This window comes from Macrobrachium nipponense, chromosome 42 (assembly GCF_015104395.2).
Source record: "Macrobrachium nipponense isolate FS-2020 chromosome 42, ASM1510439v2, whole genome shotgun sequence".
NCBI lineage: Eukaryota > Metazoa > Arthropoda > Malacostraca > Decapoda > Palaemonidae > Macrobrachium > Macrobrachium nipponense.
In genome coordinates, this window is record NC_061103.1 from 33,359,532 (window position 1) to 33,384,320 (window position 24,789).

The 24,789-nt window shown below is 38.9% G+C and overlaps 2 protein-coding genes across 4 annotated transcripts in view; one reads left to right on the forward strand and one right to left on the reverse strand.

Moving 5' to 3' along the window:
- The window catches only part of LOC135213323 (DENN domain-containing protein Crag-like), a 248,453-nt gene that overhangs the window by 105,897 nt on the left and 117,767 nt on the right, over positions 1–24,789 (reverse strand). The window lies entirely within an intron of this gene.
- The window catches only part of LOC135213068 (C-myc promoter-binding protein-like), a 101,170-nt gene that overhangs the window by 13,799 nt on the left and 62,582 nt on the right, over positions 1–24,789 (forward strand). For all 3 annotated transcript variants that reach the window (XM_064246916.1, XM_064246917.1, XM_064246918.1), the window contains exons 3-16: positions 2,520–2,636; positions 11,184–11,313; positions 11,587–12,077; positions 12,231–12,356; positions 13,784–13,928; positions 16,328–16,503; positions 16,847–17,036; positions 17,346–17,487; positions 17,807–17,952; positions 18,111–18,233; positions 19,332–19,537; positions 19,981–20,101; positions 23,357–23,538; positions 23,749–23,852. In XM_064246916.1, coding sequence (XP_064102986.1) covers positions 2,520–2,636; positions 11,184–11,313; positions 11,587–12,077; positions 12,231–12,356; positions 13,784–13,928; positions 16,328–16,503; positions 16,847–17,036; positions 17,346–17,487; positions 17,807–17,952; positions 18,111–18,233; positions 19,332–19,537; positions 19,981–20,101; positions 23,357–23,538; positions 23,749–23,852 — 2,399 coding nt within the window. The remainder of the gene's footprint in view (positions 1–2,519; positions 2,637–11,183; positions 11,314–11,586; positions 12,078–12,230; positions 12,357–13,783; positions 13,929–16,327; positions 16,504–16,846; positions 17,037–17,345; positions 17,488–17,806; positions 17,953–18,110; positions 18,234–19,331; positions 19,538–19,980; positions 20,102–23,356; positions 23,539–23,748; positions 23,853–24,789) is intronic.

The window sequence follows — 24,789 nt, forward strand, 5'->3', positions numbered from 1 at the left end:
TACTTACCTGGCAGATATATACAATTGAAGACCCACCCAGCCTCCCCGCAGGAGACAGGTGGAAGAGAGAATCTGATTAGAAAACGGGAATAGTTCCTAGTCCTGCCACCCAGAGCAGGGCGGTAGATCACCTGACCTACCTGTAGCGAGTGCCGCGAAATTTGAAATTCTGTCGGGAACGACGGAGTCTATAGCTATGTATATATCTGCCAGGTAAGTATGTATGAAACTTTATTGTATCATAACAATGTCATATTTTCTTATATCTTGGAATACTCCTAATATTCGGAAATGGATATAGGTGGCAAACTCCCAGTCAGTTAGAGACTTACCTGCCTCCAATAAGTAAGTCTATCCTAATGTTAAGACCGAAGGTTTGTTTCGTATATGAACAAATGACAAATTTGTAACTAATTTGTATTTTTCATAACTAACAAACCAGTTAAAGGCCCACCTCGAACCACCCCTCTAGCAGTCTAAACTGGGTTAGAAGTATAACTGGCAGGTCACACGACGCCGAGGGCATTCTGGGTATACATGCCCCGTGACCTGGTATAGTTGCCAATAGTCCCTGGATCGCACAAGTTTAATTTTAATTCTACCGGTTTCCAGCTTGGCGCTAGTAAATCCTAATGTTAAGACCTCAGGTTTGTTAGTTATGAAAAATATAAATTAGTTACAAATTTGTCATTTTAAAGCTTCATTTTACATTTTACAAAAGAAATTCATACTAGAAGTGTCATAAAGGAACAAATTAAGATGAGTTTTGGAATAACTGTCAATTAAAGAAACTACCAAGGCCATATTGTAAAATAATATGTGTAAAAAATCTTCCAGCTTTTTATGGGGAAAAATCTACGCCTGATATCCAAATAAAGAGGCAGCGCTATGCTAGAGAAAAATGTACCGTGTTCAATTTAAAATTCAGAAAAAGATAAAGTAATACAAGTAGATAACTAACTAACCACTAAGTTACCAATGACAAAACAGCTTTACTTATTACTGTTATAACTAGGGACAGTCCCTTTTTTTGACTTTATCCCCCAAAAAATTGCGGTCTTGGGGGGACGCCCGAATGTCCCCCTTTCAGCTTTTCTTTTTTTATGTAATTACTACAATTGTCCTTAGAAATTAGAGAGTAATTTTTATTTAAAATGTCAGCAATAAATAATGTCTGAATAAAAACAATGTCATTGATAAACCTAATTTATAATTTCCTGTTATTGAATATACTTAGTGAAGATCAAATCAAGCCAAAAATATGCCTAAGAATGATGTATGATTTTTTCTTTTTAAATAATGTCTGAAATTTACTTAAAATTTAAAGAATAATTTTCTGCTTAAAATTTCAGCATTAATGTCTGAATAAAAACACTGATTGATAGACCTTAAAATGTCAGCGATAATGTCTGAATAAAAACACTGATTGATAGACTTTCTCATTTATCATCACCTGTAATTGAATATACTTATGTATTAAACTTCTGAATTTATAACAACTCAACATAAGTGCAAGTGCGCATGGGCTTACTATATACTATTGTCCCCCTTTCGCAAGTCAAATAAATGTTCACCCTAGTTATAACTCCTTCAAGAATATTATTTCCTGTTCAACAGCTGCCAAATTAAGTTAATAAAAACTAAGCATTAAGGCTTCAAGTAAGTTACTGTACCACACCATTAGACAATGCACTTCTGTATTATTGAAAGTTTAGGGGATAGTACAGGTTTCATTGGTCAAATTTTTATTAATGAGGTAACCTTCCACTTAATGAGTAAGTTTCCTACATAATCAGCAGTGGGTTATATTCCCATGGGAACAAATGACAAATTTGAAAGGAATTTTTTTTTCTTGGGTATAGAAACCAGTCTTTTATCTAAGTTTCCACCGTAACTACTTAGCTTTGTCCCTGATCCTGAAAAGAAAGGTGCTTGGTTATGGCAGGTGAGGTATGGGTGTTCCCCCCTCTCACCCCATTTATCCACCTGTTAACTTATCTCATTACCAAGTTCAGTGATGGTCTCTAGCTCTGGTGCTGAATGATACTCTGAAATGAAAGGCTCTGGTTTGCATACCAAAGAAAAATACAAATCATGGCCTTTTTTCACCAAGTATGGACGTATGAAATTTTATGATTGACTGAAATTTCAGTGACTGAATTACACTACGTGATTAAGAAGATCATTCCAAAATTTGCATAACGGATAAAACTACTAGAAAACAGTGGGGAATTGTACCTCACATCTGGGTAGATCTGTATGTAGAGGATGATCAGAAATATGAAATATATCTTATAAAGCATGGACAATGATACCAGAGACTAATAAGACTTTTTAGTAGAACTGAAGAGTCCAAAAGTGGTTGATTGATACCTTGGCAACCCTACTGCTTAAGAAGTTTGGTCGTTTTTAATTCTAATGGTTTCTTTGGAAATTTAACATAGCAGTGATTTAATTGTGTACATATTTAAAAGTTTTGCATAGAAGATTTATGTTAATGAAATTATTGTATCTCACAGTGTATTATACGAGGGTCGTGAGCGTGTTATGGCCGATTCTCAGATTGTAGAATTTACACATGGAGGACGCAACGCAAACATCAACCCTTCTGGCCAGACCACCTATATGACATACAGGTGAGACTGATGTAGAGAGATCTTTTTGTATTTGTGTCAATATTAATGATATTTTATATGCATTTATATTCTGTATTCTAATAGCCAAACTCTATACACTAAATTTTCATACATTCAACTTACCTGTCAGATATATACATAGCTATAGACTCCGTCGTTCCCGACAGAATTTCAAATTTCGCGGCACTCGCTACAGGTAGGTCAGGTGATCTACCGCCCTGCTCTGGGTGGCAGGGCTAGGAACTATTCCCGTTTTCTAATCATAATCTCTCTGTCGCCGGCTGTATCAACATTGTTGTTACTTCCTCCTGACTAGAATTCGTTTTTCGCAAAGCTTTTGATCATCTCTCGCTGATATTTGGTGACGTACTTGGATCGTTGTTTGGCATTCGCTATCGTGGACTGTTTTTTGGACTTGGTTTTGGAATTTGTGAATATGTCTGATTCTAGTGTTAGTTTCAGAGTGTGTGTGAATGAGGGCTGTAAGGTGAGGATTCCGAAAGCTTCGGTAGATCCTCACACTAGTTGTAGGGGGTGTAGAATGGTTGAATGTTCGATTGAGAATACGTGTAATGAGTGTGAGAATCTGAGTACACAAGAGTGGAAGAATCTAACTTCTTACTTGAAGAAGTTAGAGAGAGATAGAGAGAGGAAGGCGGCTTATAAAACCCGCAGAATGTCTGCCTCTCATGATTTACTGTCTAGCTCTGTAGCTTCTTCCTATGATGATAATAACCATTCTGTTTCAGCCCACCCGTTCACAACTTGCTAATCCCTCTAGTTTCTGCTTCGGAAATAGCAGAACTTAGAGCTTCCCTTCAGAAAATGCAGGAAAAAGTCGCAGCATTGGAAGGTAAGGAAAGTGAATGTGGCAGTGATATTAGTGTTCCCCAGTGTAGTGGCAGGGGCGGTCTGGTCGTCTCTGCGACGCTCCCAGGCCTAGACCTCTTCCAAGCTCCCTGGCCCGGAGGAGAAGGAAAGTCGAAAGCCGTACGGGGGTTGTGGAGAATCCCCAACGATCAGGCGTCCCTTCGGCAGAATCGATCGTATCGACTGCCAAGGACCGCTATAGGAAAAGCATCCTTCGAGAGTGCTTTTCGTCGTCGAGTTCGCCTTCGCCGAGAAGAGGATGGAAGGAGTCGAATCTTTCCCGTCCTTTGAAGAGGAGTAAGAAAGAGCATGAGCTCAATTCGAGTCCCGAGCGCTTCTCAGAAGGAGGGGGGGGGATGCGCCTTCGGTAATAAAGAGGGCGAGAATACAGTCAGACTCGGGTCTGGAAGAGATCCTAGAGCGCCTTCCAGATCTCCCTCTCCTAATGCGGAAGATTCCTCAACCAAGAATTTTGAAGAATATGCAAGAGCAATTAGCCTTGTTAGTAGGAACTCGTTATAAGGAGCCTACTCGTAAGAAGGATGATAGGCTTCCTATTAAAAGATCTAAATACCTATCTCCTGCCAGGGCGCGACGCATCCTTCAGGGGAGTTGTCGCACAGGCGGCCATCTCTGGGGGGGGCGGTGCGCTAGACAGGAGAGAGGTAAGAAAGGAAGCTACTCCTGTCAAGAGTAGGGCGCCAACCAGAAGCCAGACTCCGAGTAGGCGCAACGAGCCAGTACAAGATTCAAGATCTTCAATCAAGCGCCAAGAGTTAGCTGAAGAGGAAGATCCTGTTAGGAGTAGAGCACTTGTGAGACGGAAAGCGCCTACTAAACATCAGACGCATGCTAAGGATCAGGAGTATTCGGAACGACGTACTCCTACAAGACCACCAGGAGTCGTACGGGCCTAGATACTCCTCCCAGGCGCCAGGAGTATTCTGAACTAAATACTCCTCCCAGGCGCCAGGAGTATTCGGAAGCTTATACTCCTCACAGGCGCCAGGAGTACTCTGCCTTACTTACTCCTCCCAGGCGCCAGGAGTATTCGGAACTTAATACTCCTACCACACGCCAGAGTATTCTGAACAAAATGCGCCTACTAAAAGCCAAGAGTATTCGAAGGCGCCTTTGCGCCTGCCAGGGGCGCCAGGAGTATTCCAGGCTCGTTCTACTCCTCCCAGGCGCCTCCAGGAGTATTTCCGAAGCTTTATACTCCTCCCAGGCGCCAGGAGTATTTCGAAATAACGTTAAATTACTCCTACCACGCGCCAGGATGTATTATCTTGAACAAAATTGCGCCTGATAAAAGCCAGGAGTATTCGAGGCGCTCTGCGCCTGCCAGGCGCCAGGAGTACTCGGAACTTAATACTCCTACAACGCGCCAGGAGGATTCTAAACAAAATGCGCCTACTGAAAGCCAGGAGTATTCGAGGCGCTTTGCGCCTGCCAGGCGCCAGGAGTATTCCAAGCAAGTTACTCCTCCCAGGCGAGATACTCCTACTGTACACCAGGCGCATTCCTCGTATGAAGAGCCTGACACTCGTAAGAGAGTAAGAGAAGAGTCAGTAGAAAGAAGAGAGCCTTCTCCTTCGAGCCTATCCACCCAGAAGATGCCTCGGAGGACGAAATGAAGGAAGGATCTTCTAATTATAAAGTTCTTTCGTCCCTTCTGTTGGAGGAATATGGAGACTCTTTGACGCCAGCTGCTCCCCCTTCGCCACGCTCGCAGTTTTCAAGCACGAAAACACTCAAGTCTTCCTCTTTCCTTAAAATGAAGCCTGCCATTTCTATGAGGAGAGCTCTACAATCTCTTGACTCCTGGTTCAAGAAGAAGAAGGAGTTAGGAAGGACGGTCTTTTGTATGCCTCCCGCTAAACTTACAGGGAGGAGAGGAATTTGGTACGAAACGGGAGAGGATATGGGATTATCTCTGTCCGTTTCAGCTGAGTCAGACTTCTCGAGTTTGGTGGATTCGTCGAGAAGGCACGCCTTGAATGCAGCGAAGGTTACATGGGGGCTTTCGGAAACGGACCACCTCATCAAGGGACTTTTTCATACTTTAGAAGTTTTTAACTTCTTAGATTGGTCCCTTGGGGTTCTGGCCAAGAAATCTCAAGAAAATGAACAACTCGACCCAGAAACCCTGAATTGCATCCTCGCCTGCATTGATAAGGCTGTTCAGGATGGATCGGCTGAGGTATGCTCTCTATATGGTGCAGGAGTTTTAAAGAAAAGGGCGGTGCACAGTGCTTTCCTCACGAAGGCCGTCTCTCATTCACAGAGAGCCGCCTTATTGTTTGCGCCTCTCTCTGAAAACCTTTTTCCCTCGCAGTTGGTGAAGGACATCGCGCATTCTCTGACGGAAAAGGCCACCCAGGATCTCCTTAGACAATCCTCAAGGAAGAATAGGCCTGTGGCTAGTGAGGAAAAGAAAGTGGCTCGCCCAGCTCAGAAACAGCCCTTTCGAGGAGGTCTTCCAACTAGACCGATCGCCAGAAGGAAGTCAACCGATAAGAGGGGCAGGTCTTCCTTCCGTTTCCTTTTAAGCAAAGGGAAGTTGAAAAATTACTTGTCCTCCAAAGAACACCCGTAGCGGAGCCAGGCTACATTATTTTGCGAAAGCCTGGGAAGACATAGGAGCCAACACTTGGACGATGTCGATTATCAAGAAGGGGTATCGCATCCCATTCAAGGACATTCTCCCTTGACAACATCTCCGAGGGAATTGTCCGCCAGATACAGGGACCCTATTCTGAGGGATTACTCTTCGTCAGATGGTGGAACAGATGTGGGACAAAAGAGCAATAGAACTTGTGCTGGATTGCAACTCCCCGGGTTTTACAATCGCTTGTTTCTTGTGACAAAAGCTCGGGGGGATGGAGACCGGTACTGGACGTAAGTGCGCTGAACAAATTCGTCGAACAACAGAAGTTCAGCATGGAAACGTCTGCCTCAGTCCTTGCAGCACTGCGGCAAGGGGATTGGATGGTGTCCCTAGACCTTCAGGACGCATACTTCCACATCCCGATCCACCATTCGTCGAGGAAGTACCTTCGATTTATGTTCGAAGGAAGAAATTATCAGTTCAGGGCCCTGTGTTTCGGCCTGTCCACGGTCCTCAAGTCTTCACAGACGTGATGAAAAATGTAGCAAGGCACTTACATTTGAAAGGGATAAATGTCTCCCTGTACCTGGACGACTGGCTCATCAGAGCCAGGTCTCAAAAGCAGTGTTTGGAGGACCTGCGAACAACACTGGAATTGACAAAGTCTTTGGGATTGATCGTGAACCTCGAGAAGTCTCAGATGATCCCCAGCCAGAACGTGGTTTTATCTGGGGATTCAGATGGATTCTCGGGGTTTTCGAGTTTTTCCATCTCAAGAGAGAATAAAGAAAGGCTGTGCCACAGTATCGAACTTTCTAGGGAAGGAGCGCACTTCAGCGAGGGAATGGCTGAGCCTTCTGGGAACCCTTTCCTCGCTCGAACAGTTCTTTCTCCTAGGAAGATTACATCTTCGACCGCTTCAGTTCTTCCTAAGAAGAAGTTGGAGTTGGAAGACAGGTCAGCTCTCGGACACGTTTCCAATCTCGGAAGAGATAAAACATCATTTGAAGTGGTGGTTGGTTCCATTAAAGGAAAACATAGGAGTGTCCCTGCAAGTACGGAACCCAAGCCTGACATTGTTTTCAGACGCCTCGGAGGCGGGCTGGGGTGCAACATTGGGACCCAGAGAAGTGTCAGGCACCTGGTCGGCAGAACAGGTGTCATGGCACATAAATTGCAAAGAGCTCTTAGCGATTCACCTGGCGCTAAAGAGCTTCGAACACTTAGTCAGAGGCAAAGTCGTGCAGATAAATTCAGACAATACGACAGCTCTGGCTTATGTCAAGAAGCAAGGAGGGACGCACTCTTTTGCTCTGTACGAGCTGGCACGGGATCTACTGATTTGGGCGAACCAAAGGAAGGTAATTCTCCTAACAAGGTTTGTTCAAGGGGAGAGGAATGTGAGAGCGGACAGATTGAGCAGGAGATTCCAGGTCCTTCCCACAGAGTGGACACTCCACTCAGAAGTCTGTCAGAGCCTTTGGCTCCTTTGGGGGAAGCCTCAAATAGATCTTTTCGCCACATTCCTCTCCAAACGGATAGATACATTTTGTGCCCTGGTGGAGGATCCCCGGGCTTATGCAACAGACGCCTTTCTCCTGGACTGGTCAGGAATAGACGTTTACGCTTTTCCCCCGTTCAAGATACTGGGGAAGTAGTCAGAAAATTCGTGGCATCCGAAGGAACCAAGATGACTCTGATCGCTCCGTATTGGCCAGCTCAAATTTGGTTCACAGAGGTGATGGAATGGACAGTGGACTTCCCCAGATCTCCAAACAGAATAGATCTGCTCAAACAACCCCACTTCGAGAGGTACCATCAAAATCTACCCGCTCTTGCTCTGACTGCCTTTCGACTATCGAAAGACTTGTCAGAGCGAGAGGGTTTTCTCGCCAGGCAGCAAACGCAATTGCTAGAGCCCGCAGATCATCTACGAGGCGAGTGTACCAATCGAAGTGGGAAGTTTTCAGAAACTGGTGTAGGTCGAAGAAGCTGTCCTCTTCCAGTACCTCTGTGACCGAAATTGCAGATTTCCTTCTGTTTCTTAGACAAAAGTCGCATCTCTCAGTACCAACTATTAAGGGATACAGGAGTATGCTCTCAGCAGTCTTTAGAAACAGAGGATTAGATCTAACGAATGATAAGGATTTGCACGACCTCATTCGTTCATTCGAAACATCTAAATCACTTGTACCTAAGGTTCCAAGCTGGAACTTAGATGTGGTTCTTAAATTTCTTTCATCAGATGAATTCGAACCACTTCACACTGCTTCGTTCCGTAATATCACTAGAAAGTGTTTGTTTCTGATCTCTCTTGCAACGGCAAAAAGAATCAGTGAGTTGCACGCCCTTGAATCAAGAGTTGGCTTCAAAGGAGACTCCGCAATTTGTTCATTTCAGTCCCTTTTTCTGGCCAAAAATGAAAACCCTTCGAATCCCTGGCCCAGGAGCTTCGAAGTGAAAGGACTTTCTAGTTTGGTGGGCAGAGAGGCAGAAAGATCCCTTTGCCCAGTTAGAGCTCTAAAATTTTATCTGGACAGGAAGAAGCAGTTGGGGGGTTCGCAGAAAGGTCTTTGGTGCTCAGTGAAAGACCCCAAGAGAGCAATGTCCAAGAACGCTTTAGCCTTCTTTGTTAGAAGTGTTTTATCACGGAAGCTCATAAGAAGTGTCAGATGATTCTTTTAATCTCTAAGAGTGGAGCCCAGAAGTTAGAGCATCGCAACTTCGGTGGCGTTCCAAAGAAATATGTCACTAAAGAACATTTTGGACACAACTTATTGGAGATGCAACTCTGTGTTTGCATCCCATTATTTAAAAGACGTGCGAGTTACGTATGATAAATGTTTTTCGTTAGGTCCGTTTGTGTCAGCACAGACGGTTCTGGGTAAAGGAGAATGCACCAATCCTTAAAATTATGTACGTAACCCTCTTGTCGGATGTGTTCTCGGGTTTTCGGTGTATGGGAGTGTCAGTAGTCGCACAGGCGGCCTTCACTTCTCTTCATTTGAAAATCGAGTGACATCTGACTATTAGAGGGGTACAAAAATTTTGTTATTTTTGTATGTATGAGTTTTGAGTTTGTGGTTGTTTGCAAAGAGTTTGGGGATAACTCTAGGCAATCTTAGAACTAACACGGGTTAGGATCGGGTGATCGGGATTGGTTGTGTGCTCCTTAAATTAGTGCGTGTTGGCATATATGCGGATGTGCTCCCATTGACAAACGCCAGTTAGGATTCTGTCGAGTAAGTGGAAGAGACCCCATCGACAGATCCACAAGAACTCTTGGCCACAGATCACTATCTCGCTAAGGCTCTTGAGATGAAGCAGACTCCTGGGCAGTAGCCACGAAGTCTTCCATCTAAAAAGGTAGGAACTAAGGTTTATTAATACCTACAACATATGTTGTTTACCTGTCTAGTCAGTTAGTTAGCTGTCTCTTGCCCTCCACCAAAGGGTGTCAATCAGCTATGTATATATCTGACAGGTAAGTTGAATGTATGAAAATGACATTGTTATGATACAATAAAGTTTCATACATACTTACCTGGCAGATATATACAATTGAAGACCCACCCAGCCTCCCCGCAGGAGACAGGTGGAAGAGAGATTATGATTAGAAAACGGGAATAGTTCCTAGCCCTGCCACCCAGAGCAGGGCGGTAGATCACCTGACCTACCTGTAGCGAGTGCCGCGAAATTTGAAATTCTGTCGGGAACGACGGAGTCTATAGCTATGTATATATCTGCCAGGTAAGTATGTATGAAACTTTATTGTATCATAACAATGTCATTTTGCAGGTAACCCAAACTATATTACAGTTGTATCATTTTGCTGAGGTCTTTACACAGAAATATTCTGTTCTTGTCTATAATTTTTCCATATTGTACTATAGCATTTTATTTATTTTAATTTTACTAAGTTGTAAGGTCTTTTTGCTCAAGTAAGAGATCTTTGTCATTGTACTGCATATTGGAAGTACTCATACAAAATAGAAACCTCTTATTTTGTGTGTGATGTGCTGCCTAGTACTGTGTGTTGTTTGCCTGCAATAAAATATTGTTTTACAACAACCCTTTACTTTTAAGCAGACTTCATTTGTGATCATCAGGAATACTAGACATTTTATTTTGATAAGATATAATTTTTTAAAAAGTATAATTTACTACTGTGCCCCATTTTAGTCTGATTTAATGTATAGAATTTTAATTTTTTCCCTGTTTATAGCCCTGAAGATGGGATTTGTATCCCGAAACGTTGGCGTTAGATAAAAATAAAGTTTTAACGAAAAATGCTGAAGTTTCTGCTGGCCATACTCTTTTTATTATATTTTTCATGATTATTTCCAAAAAATATTTACGATTCTTCTTGAAAATTTACATTCATCACATCGTTTTTATTATTTCTAATCCTTGTAAAGATGTTCTGATTGTTTTAGGAAAAATAATTCAATCATTTGCCAACATAATAACACTAACCAGAAGCGTATATCAGTTATAGTTTGGGCGTACCGAATTTTGCCAAAAAACTTTTCCATGCACATGTTCTTTTCTGCCAAGGGGAAAATTCATGTACCTTGCACCCTTATATATGTGCGCCAGAGGGTTAATACAGCTGTAAGGCTTTCCTCCAGTTCCATCTTCAGATCCTTGAATTACTTTCTCTTTTTTTCTGGGTCTCTTTATCTTGCTTTATAACCAGTGGAATTCCTTCTTTTTTCTGTCTTCAGTACTATATACCCAAAAATGCCCCAGTGCTTGGCATGTCAGCCAAAATTTCATAAATTAGTTCCTTATTTTTTTTTTATAGATGTGTTATGGTTTTGTTAAAGAATGATTTTTATGAAACATCTAATTCATAAGGAGTGAATGATGTCCGAATAGGAAATAAAAAAGGAATGTTTATGAAGCTACTGCTATGTTTATGTAATGTAAAAGTATGTTTGTATTTATAGAGCATGTTTGTGTAAAAATAAAAGTTTGTATTTATAGAGCATTAAAATTGCATTCACCCATATATTTACTTTTTTATGTATTGATTTTCCCTCTATATTCATATTTCATTACAGAAGAGCCAGTGATACTGCAGCTTGCAATGAACTTGTGGTGTCTGACATCTGTGTCGTCATGACCAACCGTGGTGACCAAGCCCCTCACTCTTATTGTACTATAGACCGAAATTTAAATAAAGGGACTGTGGTTAGTATGAAATTGTGCTTGTTATGCTTTATACAACTTTTTATGGTAAAACATATTTGTACAGACCTGTAAATCATTAATCTTATTATAGGCCACACTGGCTTGATAGATCTGGAAAGATAAAAGACCTTAGTTCCATGCCCAGATCACACTCCACTCCTTATTTCTTTATCTAATCTAAGTGTAACTTCATAATTTTTTATAAGAATTCAGTGTGATATGTCTACCTTCGAAAAAGTAATCCGCATGATTATGATAGTATTATTATTGCAGGTTGGGTCTGACATCTATGTATGCTACAAGAAATCCATGAACCGTTCCAATTACATTGCCTACAGGGCAGGAATAATGGATAGCTTCCCTTTTCATCACCATCCTGATTTTCCTATCCCAACGGACTTGGCTCTCTTTTGCCTTCCCATGGGGGCTACGTTAGAGTCCTGGCCTGCTCGAGCCTCATTACCTCAGCCAGTTTTCTCCACTTTTGTACTAACAGTCACAGCTGGAGAAGGAAACACAGAGGCAGTAGAGAAGGTCTACGGGGCAGCAATATCATTCTATGAGAAATACTCACATGATCAGCTCACCCAGGAGCAGAGAGAGTCTCTGAAGCTGGATGAGCACTTTGGATGGCATAATATTGTTCATACAAACAAGTGCATATGCATTTTGTCCCGTTGGCCATTCTTTGACACATTTGAAAAGTTCCTCAGATACTTGCATCACATGGCAATTGGTGGTTCATATAGTGTACCCATAGAGAGGTAAGACCCATCAGTTCCTTCAAGTTATGTACCTGTGACTCTTCAGTATGTTGTAAAACTTTGTTGGTGAGTCAGATAAATTTTGTCATATTCTATTAACAAAGTTCCTTGGTATTAAACCTGTGTGTTTCACCTGCTTCTGTGTTTTTGCAGATATATTTATCATTTTGTTGAGAGTGTGCCATTCCCTAGTGCCCGGAGACCAAGAATCCTCGTACAGTTGGATGCTACAGAACGAATATCCTTGGCCCAGCCAGAAGATTCACCTATAAGCCTCAGGTAATGTTCTTATCTTTGGGTGAATAAGTTGACCAACTTTTCCATTTAACTATGTCTGATCAAAGATCTCTCAGATAGTTATATTTTTTTCTTCACTGGTATGGTTGGTCCCAAGTAATGCCTTTGCATCATTTGACTGCTGTGACTTCTGTTACAAGTGTGTTTCATTTTTACAAGATAGCAATCTTAAAGTAACAGTTGGGAATTACACATATATTGTTGTCAAATTTACTGGTAATTGTATTACAAGGTACTGTTTATTCATTTACTCAACTAGAGTAATAGAGTGATGACAAGTACTTCTCTCTGAGGGGAATCATTTATCATAAGTATTCATATATATTTTTCAGTTTCATTTATATTGATGGTAAAAGATGAAACAGGAAAAAGATGAAAAAATTATTCAAGAGAAAAAAGATTGTATTTAGATCTAATCTTCCAGTTATTGATTTAAATTTTGTGAAGTTTAAAGTTGTTGCATATGATTTTAATTTTTTTTTTAAGAAATGCACTTAATGCCAGCTCTTCTAAATCATTTCTATAGTATGTAGTCTGTTCAAGTGATTTTTTCCTACTAACCAAGTAAAATAAAATTGAGTGAAGTATACTTTTTTGTTCAAAATTTTGATGTAAATTCATGAGTTGGGCACATTTTTTATTAGTATGTGTAGCACTTACCTACACACCATAATTTATTGTATTCTGAAAAAGATAATAAAGTTCCATAAGTACATAAATGCCAATTTGGCAGGCTGTATCATGCTGATATGTATCCCAATCCAAAATTAAAAGGTGAGGGAGAAGACAAGATGAGAATGACTTGTGATTCTTATTGCAGAAGGAATTGAAAGATTTCCAGCTTTGAATAGATACAACCTTATTGTTTTTATGTCATACATCTCTTGGTGAGAGAGAGACTGAGAAAGTGACAAATGGGACAGAGAATTACTAGTAGTAATGAAAAGATGTCTCACCTAGCTATAATGATCACTGCACTCATTACAACTACAAAATAGTTTGTCGCTCATACTGTAGTATGTATTTGATTAGGCACAATGAAATTGGAAAGACTGTATCTATGGAATATAAAAAGGAATTTTTGTTCATTATTTTGAATAACCCTTATGTATATAATATGGTACTATAGGGTTTATATTATGATTAACATCTTTTGTACAACTAAGAACCTAACAGTAGCTGTACATTAGATGCCTTGTAACAGATAAGGAAAATTGGCTTTTTAATTTTTTTTTTTATTTCAACCCATTGATGGATGACCATACAAGTGACTGCTATATTGGTCAACTAAACTTCCTTTGCTGATAATTTAGCTCTATACAAATGTATTGGTTATTTGTTATGTTCTGTATATGCTTTGTAATCATTTTAATTCTTTGTCATGTATTCATTGTTTTATTTCCCCACAGCGGAGCTAAATTTCGTCAGCTTGTTATGACGCTCCGTCCTGAGGGCTGTCTCCTTGTTCTGTTGTTCGCTCTTACTGAACAGAAGATTTTGTTGCATTCTTTACGACCAGATGTCTTAACTGCTGTGGCTGAAGCAATTACTATGGTTAGTATTAAACAAGCACATTTTATATAAGATAAATAGCAATATCCAATAAGTGAAACGGCATAGGCATAGTTGTATGATACAAATTTTTTTTAAACAGACTCATTAATGTATGTATATGGCTGTATTCACGTTTCAAATGTCCAAAGGTTCAGCATGCTTTCATCTGTCAGAAAGGAGGTGGTAGTCTCATTTCACAAGCTTGGTCTGGATCCTTAGTTATGGCATTTACCAGATAAGTCTTTAGATTTGGAAAGGAAGTACTATAGTATTTACCATTGACATACAGTGTAGTAGCCAATAACCTCTGAAGGCTGCATCTTTAGATAAGGCTATTAATGAAAGATAAAGATAAAGATTGATTATGGTGATGAGTTCCCAAAAAATGCTATCTATTGGATTACTCTGTGGGAAGCCAACTACTCGAGCACTCCATTAGAACATTTAGGAGACTTGGTTCCTGATCACTGTCCCTATGTATTCTTAGTGTCAATCAGTCATCTCTTATGTAGGATCCTTGGTGCTTAAACTCCCAACTTGATAATAATTTGGGGGTATTCATGGTTGCTAGTTTTGCTATGAATGATTGTTTCTATAGAATAAAACATTTATCATAAAATTCCATCAATTATATAGTGGTACCTCATTTGTCGACGTTTCGTATGTCAAACTTTCTGTTTTTTGAATGAAATTTTCTACAAAATTTTGTATCGTTTGGCAAACAAATGCACATACTTCGAACTGACTGATTATTTTGTTTATACTTATTATTATCATCTTCCTTATACTTGTATTCGACAGCCTACTGTGTCCTGCAAGAAAATCTGTATCAACATGTGTTTTCATTTACAATATATAGTTTAATGATAGCCATTTTTGACAAATAAAATAAAGCATTTCTATATAAAATTAAGCATAAAAGATACACAAAATTGTACGTCACTGCGGTGATGTCATGTGCAGCTTACTTGAGACTGAACAAGGGAGCACTGATAAGTTGAGGAGAGGAGGAGAAGAGAAAGTTGAAATATTACTGTATGTATGTAAAAGCAGTAACAATTCACATAAGAAAGGGGATTTCAGAATAAATTTAATGTAATGATAAAATATGAAAACAATCCAATGCAATACAGAGACAATAAAAAGTCTTAATTGAGCCAGTGTTCGGTGCGCTGACTGAGACGATAGAGAGGAGAGGGAAGAAGTGGGTCTACTTCCTACTGACTTACCAGCTGAGCTTGGATTATTATTTGCCCGTTTGTTTCACTTACACTCAATTTGCCCAAATCACTTCTTTTTGTTATGGTAAAATACCTATCTCGTGACAGTTGCTTTTTATGATTTTTTACCACTGTAAAAGTATCTCAGCTTCATAATAAACACACTGGCGCTGCGTTCAGCTTCTGCATGCCTTCAATTATTTGTTTAACAAATTCTTTGTAAAAAGTTATTTAATCTCTTTCCTTTTCTTGTATTCTGCTGTTTGCAGACAGTAAGTTAATTTATTGTGCCATAATCTCTTTCATGCACCTAAGATCTAAGTGTAAACACATCAGTAATCATACACGCTAATTTCTCTCTCTCTCTCTCGCACAGACAAATAGAAACACTATCGATTCCTTTGATTATCCATGTAAAATGTGAATAAAATTGATTTTGTTATCAACCTTTGCCTACTGCGACCATTTTGGTTTCCTCAAAGGGTTCCTGTCTCTCCTCTCTCCATCCCTCATTAATGTCCACACAAAATTTTTTTGGAAAAATTTTACTTCATATACTGTGTTATCACTTAACACTCTTAATTTAACTTGTGAACATGAATATAGAAAAATGGGAAAAGGGGGACTTTTTGGGTTGGCTGGAACAAATTATCCTGATTTCCTTTATTTCTTATGGGGATATTTGTTTTATATTTCAAACAAATCATATTTCGAACAGCCTTCTGGAATGGATTAAGTTCAAAGTCTGAGGTGTTACTGTAATTACATGATCGGAGCCCACCCTCCTCTCCTATGATGGGCATTGGGCATAAAACAGAATGAAATTGTCGACCAAGTCGTTACCAGTATTGCTGTTAGTGGGCGGCACCTTGTGCCTACACTGAGCTTTCGAAGGCTTCCTGCGTAATTTAAAATCTTTTTGCTGCTCACTGGGAAATTATTAGTTGTGTAATTACTTGGTAAGTATATAGAAAATTTTATTTTATTATAAAAATGTCATTTGTAGCCATGTTTGAAATTAAGAGACTTCATCTTTGTTGTAAAAAAATTCTCTGATTAAGGGAATTAACTAACATACAGGTAAATGCCACTTTTGTTGAAATTCATTAGTGCACATAAAATTATTTGAGGTCATTATCAAATACTATACGTATTGTGATATGATGTTATCTTTTTCAGATCATCTTCCCATTCCACTGGCAGTGTCCTTATGTACCTTTGTGTCCTCTTGGGCTCTCAGACTTCCTAAATGCCCCTATTCCATTTCTCCTTGGTCTTGACTCCAGATTCTTTGATCTGTATGATCCTCCCACCGACGTCATTTGCATTGATCTCGACACGGGTGCCATGTCTGTGTAAGTCTTGTTCTTTTTGTTAAGTAATGAAATTTAATGGAAAATATTTTTGGGAAGAATATTCACTTGTGTGTTTAAACATTTATAATGGAGTAGATATAGCCTTTATTGCTTTTTATAACCAAACTTGCTTCTTGAAAGTGGAATTTTTTAACATTCACATATCCAATTATATCTGAAAGGTATACCGTTTCTTGAGGAGTTGCTATTGTTGTAGATGATAATGATCAAGTAAGCTTTCATTCTAATCTTCCTATGTGCATATGATGGGATTGCATCACTTAGAAGTTTTCGACTTAAGTGTGAAAAGAGCTTCCAAAACTTGGATTTTTTCGTTTTGCAGTCCGGAGGACAAAAGACACCTAGTTACAAAAATTCTACCCCGCCGAGCAACACGGACTCTACGGGCTACCCTAGAGACCCTTTGCGAGAAAATTCATAAATTTGAAAAGTCACTGCAACAGCATCTCAAGTCACAAAAAAATGAACCTGATTCTAGTATTGACTCTGACTTCAAGATGAAAAGAAAAGAGGTAGGTGACCTAAGAAAAAAGACAAAAAAGAGAACAGCTTATGTGTTGAGGAAGTATAAAAGGATTGAAAAAAAAAATCAGTTATTGAAAGTCTCTCTTTCTGATGATATACTTTGCCAGCTCCTGTGAGTCTGCTTCATGTTTTGCACTAGAGTACTGCTCACCCTTATAACACCTAGGATTTTGGGAATCAAACTTTTTAATGGGAAGAAAATTACTTGTAGTTAAGTGGTGTATTGGTTCACAGTGTAGAAGATTAACTATGCTGTATTTAGATTGTGTTATATATAACAAGAATTTTTTCCCCAGCAACAACTAGATGTTGAGATCCAGGAGGCTTTTCTTCGCTTCACTGCCACCATCTTGAAGGGCTACAGTAATTACTTACTCCCCATTGTTTCTGCAAAGGCTGGGGCAGCATGTGATACCTCATCTCTTTTTGACCTTGAAGGTGAAGTGAATTAGGAAAATAATCTGTTGCGTTGTTGTATTGAAGTGTAAAGTGTAAAGAAAGCTCGCTAAGTCTGTAACAAAGTGGCCTTAGTGACATTGCTTTTTACCTTTAATAGTATATCATATGTTCCTTGTGATCTTTTGATTTGTAAGTGAATAGATTGCAACTTCTATGACTTTACTCTGCTTCAGTTTTCACCTCTCACTTTTGGATGAACTGTACGAGTTTAGACTATAAATGCAACCCAGTGATTTCTTTCATTTATAGTACAGTAATGATAATTTAATTTGAATAAGTGAACTCTATTTTCTTTCAGCATTTGTAAAATCCAGAGACCGAGCTTATCACAAATTCTATCAGTTGTTGGTGAATACACAGTTGTTTAGCAAATTCATTGAAGAGAGGTCCTTTGTCTCCGATAAAGATGCCTCGTTAGCCTTCTTTGATGATTGTGCAGAAAAGGTAAACTTAGTTTCATTTGGCATTAAATATGTTGTTACATGTATAGGTGGAAGTATTGGAATGAAATATAAATGGGTAGTTAACTTAGTAAGTTACTGCTTATCTTCTTTTGTGGAAATATATTTAGTTTAAACATAAAGGAAATCCTTTGTCAACAGGTAACAGAAGATGATACAACTATGAGACTACTAGAGGTTGAAGCCACGCAGAGTGAACATACTATGTTTTTACCACCACCTGAACCAATATATCTTCCAGAGGGGGTTTTGTATTCTTACAAGGTATGATTCTTAAATAACCAACAGGAAGTGTTTACATATAGACCCTCAGTCATGAAGGAGTTTTTTAGGTTCCATAAGAAACCAGAAATGGAAAACAGTGTTGTGGATGAACTATTCTTCCAAAATTTGTTTATTGCAAAACCATTAGGTTTGGTTGTTCATAACAGCCCATCAGTCATATAAATGCCGCAGTTATCCCCAGACTCGGTCTTTCTTTTACAAAAGAAGGAGAGTATTCTCATGACATTAGAATTGCTTGGACTTTCAGGAATGAGTGCACTAACATCTTTTTATTTTATAAGTTCCAAGCCTTTTTCATAAAGTTAATTTATGTCTGCTATTGCCAATTTATTTATCCACCAATTTCCTGTTTCGTGTCCTATAAGTTGGAAATAATCAGTATGATATCCAGTCATTTAGGAATCTCTTAAGGTTCAGGCAACCTTTAGGGTACAGAAGACTTCAAAATTCATGTATTGTGTGGTTACTTGCTGCTCACTTAGTGGTCTTCAGTAGGAAGCTAAGATTGAAATGATTATTACACAAGGTGTTATCAGAGTAACTGTTGTTGAATATCCAAAAGCTCCCCTGAACTCATCAGACATTCTCGACACCTAAAAAGTTATTCAGATTATGTGATTGATAGCGTTGCTAACATAAGTATTTTTTCACTTAAACCATCATTCCTGTATGAAGTGCCCACCTTCCACCCTATTGATCTTGTATTTGCATGCTCAGTCTACACTAAATAGGTGGTTAATGGATACATGATACATACCCATGAGTCTAGGTGGCAGTAATTTTATAGGAAGTTCTCTTTTGTTATCAAAAGCTTTGAGTCTGGGATCATTTTTATGATAGATGGATTGTATGGAAAATTAGTTTCATGTTATGAACTTTTTTGTGTGTGTACTATGTTGAAGCAACCTCTTGAATATTCTATTAGATTAGATGTATTTCATTTTCATAATATTTTTTAAATTTTGTTTTTCATATTTAGGCACTACATGATCATATGAGTTTGTATTTGTAAATTTAACCATTTTTGTTTTGACCCAGAATGGAAGTTTATTAATTTCTGGTTGTAAACAATTTTAGGGTTTTCCCAAGCTGAATCCAGAGCTCTTTCCAACAGAGGAGCCAAAGCCGGCTCTTCCTGCGCAAGTCAAGCCACCTCAAGCTACCCCTGCCTCCCCTCTTGCCCGCCGCACAAAACATGAGGTTAAATCTGCGCAGAAGCTAGCCTCGCGGCATGCTCAGACACCTATCCTTTGGGCAAAATGTTTACTTTCTAGCTGTTACAGGTAAGTGATTAAATTTTAATAATTATTCTATATATGTAAACCTTTTTGACAGTTGAACTGCTTAGGCTATCCATGTTTTGTTGATAAGGTAAAGTGTAAAGGATTCTCTACATATTCTTTGCAGTTTATTTTGTCAATCTTTTGGGAGTCATAAGCTTATTTAAATAGTTTTTAATTTTTTGCCACATTTGGAACTGCCATTGGGGTATTTTTAAGTACTTTAACCAATATATAAAATCTATATCTACATGACAAAGGCTGAAAATGTGAAGATAAAGCCATTGAGTTAATGCTTTTAGTAGATTTTGAGTTTAAATTTATATCGATAACAGTTAAGACTAATCATAATCATATGAATGATAAACACTGTCAAACCAGGCTTGTGATAAGTGTTCTAAAAATGAAAATCTGTGCATGATTTCTGTTTTTCTCCTACTTTGCAGTCTCTGGTTCACACAGCTCCCAGCATTTGCATCTACGCAGCACCATAAAGCACGATTCTTACAACTAGCTTTCAGGATACTCACTAACATGCAGAAACTTAATCTCTCACAAGCCGATGAAGTAAGTTTCAGGGTTAAAAGCCAGTTACAGTATTTTATGAAAACTTGATGACATGCCCTTGTTAGATACTTTGTACCAGCTTTCGATAATTATTAATAGAGGTTTGCCCATTTTAATTGGAATATGGATAAAGGAATGTATTTTTGATGTAGGTGTTCCAGTAGACTATTTGCCCTCTTAATTTATTAGTTTTGACTATTATTAAGAAAATATTCTTCAAATCTTAGAGCAGTGTTGATCAGTTTGCTCTATTTTAATAATTCAGGAACAGTTTGGGTCATCATTTGCATAATAGGTACCTTCACATGCAATTTCTTTTCCTCATATGATCAGAATAATAATTAATTCTATGTGGAAGTAAACGTATTGAAAAAGGTTATCAAACAATTGGATCTTATATTTAACGATACAGATGGAAAGATACTGTCCAAAAGGAATGCAGTATGTCTCTAATTCTGTTACTCCTCCCATACACTGGTACAAATTGATTGAACATATAGCTAACCCTAACGGAGGCTAACATGTTGATTTGTAAGTTTGGCTCCCATTTTTGCTGAATGGGTGAAGTATAGCAGTGCAATAGATCCTTGTATCTGCTGCTGTGATGGATATTCTGTGTTTACAGAAGTACCTTGTATCAGTTTGAATTATTTCTTTTAGGTTATCAACAATATCAGTTGTAAGCCATTCCATTTCTAGTAAATTCTTGATAAAGATATCAATTACTATGAACACTAATCGTAGGTATTGTGACTTTTGTGTTTATAGACATTTCTATACAGGTACACAATCCTTTTATCAAAAATTCTAAAAACTAGGAAGCTTTAAAAACTGAAAACATGATGTGGAGAGTAGTGTCAGGTTGGTAGTTTGGCATGCTGACAGCTGTCCTAAAACATTTTTGTGTGCACTGCTACTCAGAATATTTTTCTTTTTAAATCTCAAGAACTGACCTTTATTACGTATTTAGCGGCCTTGAGAGAGGCTAGATACGTAAACGGAAATAATTGAGGGATTTCAAGAGGGAATTACTTTAACTTACCGTAAACTGATAGTTATTGATAATTTCTTTAGAGGGAAGGTCGCCAGAAAACTCAGCTAGTTACTTTACAGCTATTTATTTACAAAAAGGCCCGTGCTGGCCTGGAGAAAAGGTAAATGATGGCTCCAACTGGAGTAATTCAAGCTGGTTTCATAAACTTGGGTAATGCACACTTGCGGGCAGAGACAGGGCACGTGACTCATGGAATCTGGAAAAGAATCCCAGATTAAACGAGATAAAAGGAAAAATGACTTCTTGCTTTGATTAAGGCTGATTAATTCTCTAAAACAAGTCACAAAGGGAAGCACGTGGCCCGATGAGGACAAAGGCCTTTGATGTAGAAGGGGTAAAAATGAGAATTGAAAATGAAATTAGCAAGAGTCGTATGGTAGTAAAAGGTGCTGGGTTGAAGTTTACACTTTTAGACGTACCTGGATGCAATATTCAGTGTATCGTTGTGGAAAATGTGGCGCCCGGCTTTGTTCAGGTCTGGGGTTCGTGCCCACCAGTACGCCGAGCCGATAGGCTTAAGTTTGGGAGGCTGGCCGGCTGGACATCTGTCCTGGATCACAGACTGCAGTTGACTGAGAGCGATACTGGTTGTTTTTGAATCACGGGGCTTCCAAAGACCGCCTCGGGCATCACCTGAAAGGTGATAAAACACAACGCCAGCAAATTGGGAAGGAAAATAGGTCTTATTGTAGAAGTCCCTAAAATCCATCTCGAAGCCTAGCTACTCTTGTGACTTGCCTCTCTTACCCTAAGCTTCCGTCAGACCGGAAATACCTCCCTATGACATGCCCTCTCTCCCAACAACAGTTGCTTTAGGAGAAGGCATGGCTGCTTCTTTTATAATTAATATCACTAAAACTCTGCTGGGAAGGCGAGGCGTTCTATAAACGTAGCACCTTAGAACATCCCAAGATTAACGAAAATCCTAAGATAATTAAAGAATAATTGTACATCTCTCAAGCCTTAGTCTCTCTCTCTCTCTCTCTCTCTCTCTCTCTCTCTCTCCATCTGGAAAACATACTGTGAATTTGAGTCTTTGTAACCAATAGTATGTGCACACAGTGTGTGTGTGTGCGTGTTCATAATGTTTTTAAAAATGTGCAGTACAGGTAATACATCTTTGGAGAAGAAAAAATGAATTTTTTTATGACAGACATGTAGATTATAAAGGTTGTAGACATGTAGATTATAAAGGTTGTGACCAGCAGGTAAACAGAAGTGGATTAACATTCCTCGAGAGATTAAAGAGATTAATTTGTTTTGAAGGTATGTGAACACAGAGTTAATAAATATCTTCTGAAGGAAAAAAATGCTTTTGTTGCAGAAGAATCTCTGTACCAACAATTTTGTACTTGAAGTAATGAGGAGTTCATTCTATTCATCAATTTCATGTGAGCAAAATGTTCTTTCTTAGACAGAATACATACAGCTAAAACCTGATTGGTTGGCTGGTTGCCATGGAGATCTGTTATCGAATGACTGTATTCTGCTGATGCTCTATTTATAGACATATGTTGTGACAGCACTAAATTTGAAAGGTACCACGGTAACATTCAAACGTATATTTTTGTGTTTTACTGAATGTGTTTGTTGAAAATTTAATGCCACAGATACTTACAATCTTTGATTGTTTTTTATGATTTTTTTAACCGGTTTCCAACTTGCGCTAGAAGATAATCCTATTGTTAAGACTGAAGGTTGTTAGCTATGAAAAATACAAATTAATTAAAAAATTTTCATGTTAGTGAACATATGGTCTTAATTGACCCACAGTTTAATTATTGATGATGATAATTATCTCTCTTTCATTTAACAGTATATTAATATAAATAATAAGCTATAATGAATAAATAACTATAATAAATAAAACATGAAAAAAATATGCTTTTGCTGCAGTAATGACATTTATGCTCATGACCCCACACTTCCGAAATCCTAAAAATTCTAAAAAGCGAAATACATCGGGCCCCAAGGATTTTGGATAGAGGATTGTGTACTTGTAGTACATTTTCATGAAGTAATGCAGAGCAGAGATTTCTGAAGTGAAATATCAGATACTAGATTTCATCAATGTTTTTAGTCGTAATGATGAAATGTATTTAAATAGGTAATGAGGAACAGTGAGTAGTATTTTACTTTTGTCACTAAAATCCCATAATGAATGATATACAAGCCTTATATTCTAACCAATTATTTTACAGGTTAGTTACCGAGTAATGATGCAACTTTGTGGTCAGTACTCACAACCTATCCTAGCCGTTAAGGTTTTGTGTGAAATGCGCCAGCATGGCATCACTCCCAATGCCATCACGTACGGTTATTACAACCGTGCTGTCATGGAAAACAAGTGGACTCACTCGAACCTCTTCTGGAAAAAACTCAGGTATTAAATCTCTCTCTCTCTCTCTCTCTCTCCTCTCTCTCTCATCTCCCTCGTCTCTCTCTCTCTCTCTCTCTCTCTCTCTCTCTCTCTCTCTCTCTCTCTCTCTCTCTCTCTCTCTCTCATATTTGTTTTGATATGTGTACAGTCTTTTTTGTGGTAAACTTTACTTTTGTTATTTTTTTTTTTTTTTTTTTTTTTTTTTTTTGCCAGGAATGTTGTTATTGGTGTATCTGCTTTCAAACAATCTGGTTTGGAGCGAGCCCAGAGAAGAAAATCTTCTCTCTCTCTAGATGAGGTGGATAAGTGCCTAACAGGTAAGGTGCGATTGCTCTTACAAGAATATGAACCTTTGCCTTTTATGTAGAAGAATTCCCACAAGCTGGAATTAGTCTTTGAAACGTGGTAACAAGATAATGAACCAGTTGTAGCTGGGTGAAAACGTGAAATCCCCAGAGAACTAGTGGTTACAAAATCATTGCTCCTATGATTTGTATAATAACTGGATCATTGCATTTCTGGGTGGAGAGTTGACTTGCCTGTCATTGAGAGATTATCCTTTCACATAAGAATGTCTCCTACACGAAAGGTTATTTGTTCATATACGAAACAAACTTTTGGTCTTAAACATTAGTATTTACTAAATCTACCGTCCACTATTTAAGGGTTTTGAGTTTTGGCCACGAATTCTGGAACGAACTCGAATACCATTGACTTCCAACCTCTCGAGTGCTTCTCGATATATGACAGGCCATGTAGTTCCCCCACCCTTTTGGTTAAGGCTAAGGGCCAATAAGAAGACTGTTTTCAGGGTCAGGCTCCTATCTGTGGACTGCCTTAGTGGTTCGTAAGGGGGGTTTTGTCAGACTACTCAGTACCATGGTCAAATTCCAATCTGGGGCTTTTAGTTCTTTTGGCGAACATGACAGCTCAAAGCTCTTCATCAACATGGCCAACTCCCATGAAGATGAAATGTCCACACCTTTCATACGTAAGACCGAGGCTACAGCAGCCCTGTACCCCTTCACCACAGATACAGACATATGCCTTTCTGTCCTGAGATATTTCAGAAAGTCTGCTAATTGCTGAATAGTGGTACCGAGTGGAGACAAGTTCCCTCTACGACACCAATCACAGTATGCTGACCATTTTCCTTGGTATACTGCTGCCGATGACTTTCTGATATTACCTGCCATCTGCACTGCTGCTTTCTGCAAAAACCCTCTCGCTCGCAGGAGATACTTGACAGTCTCC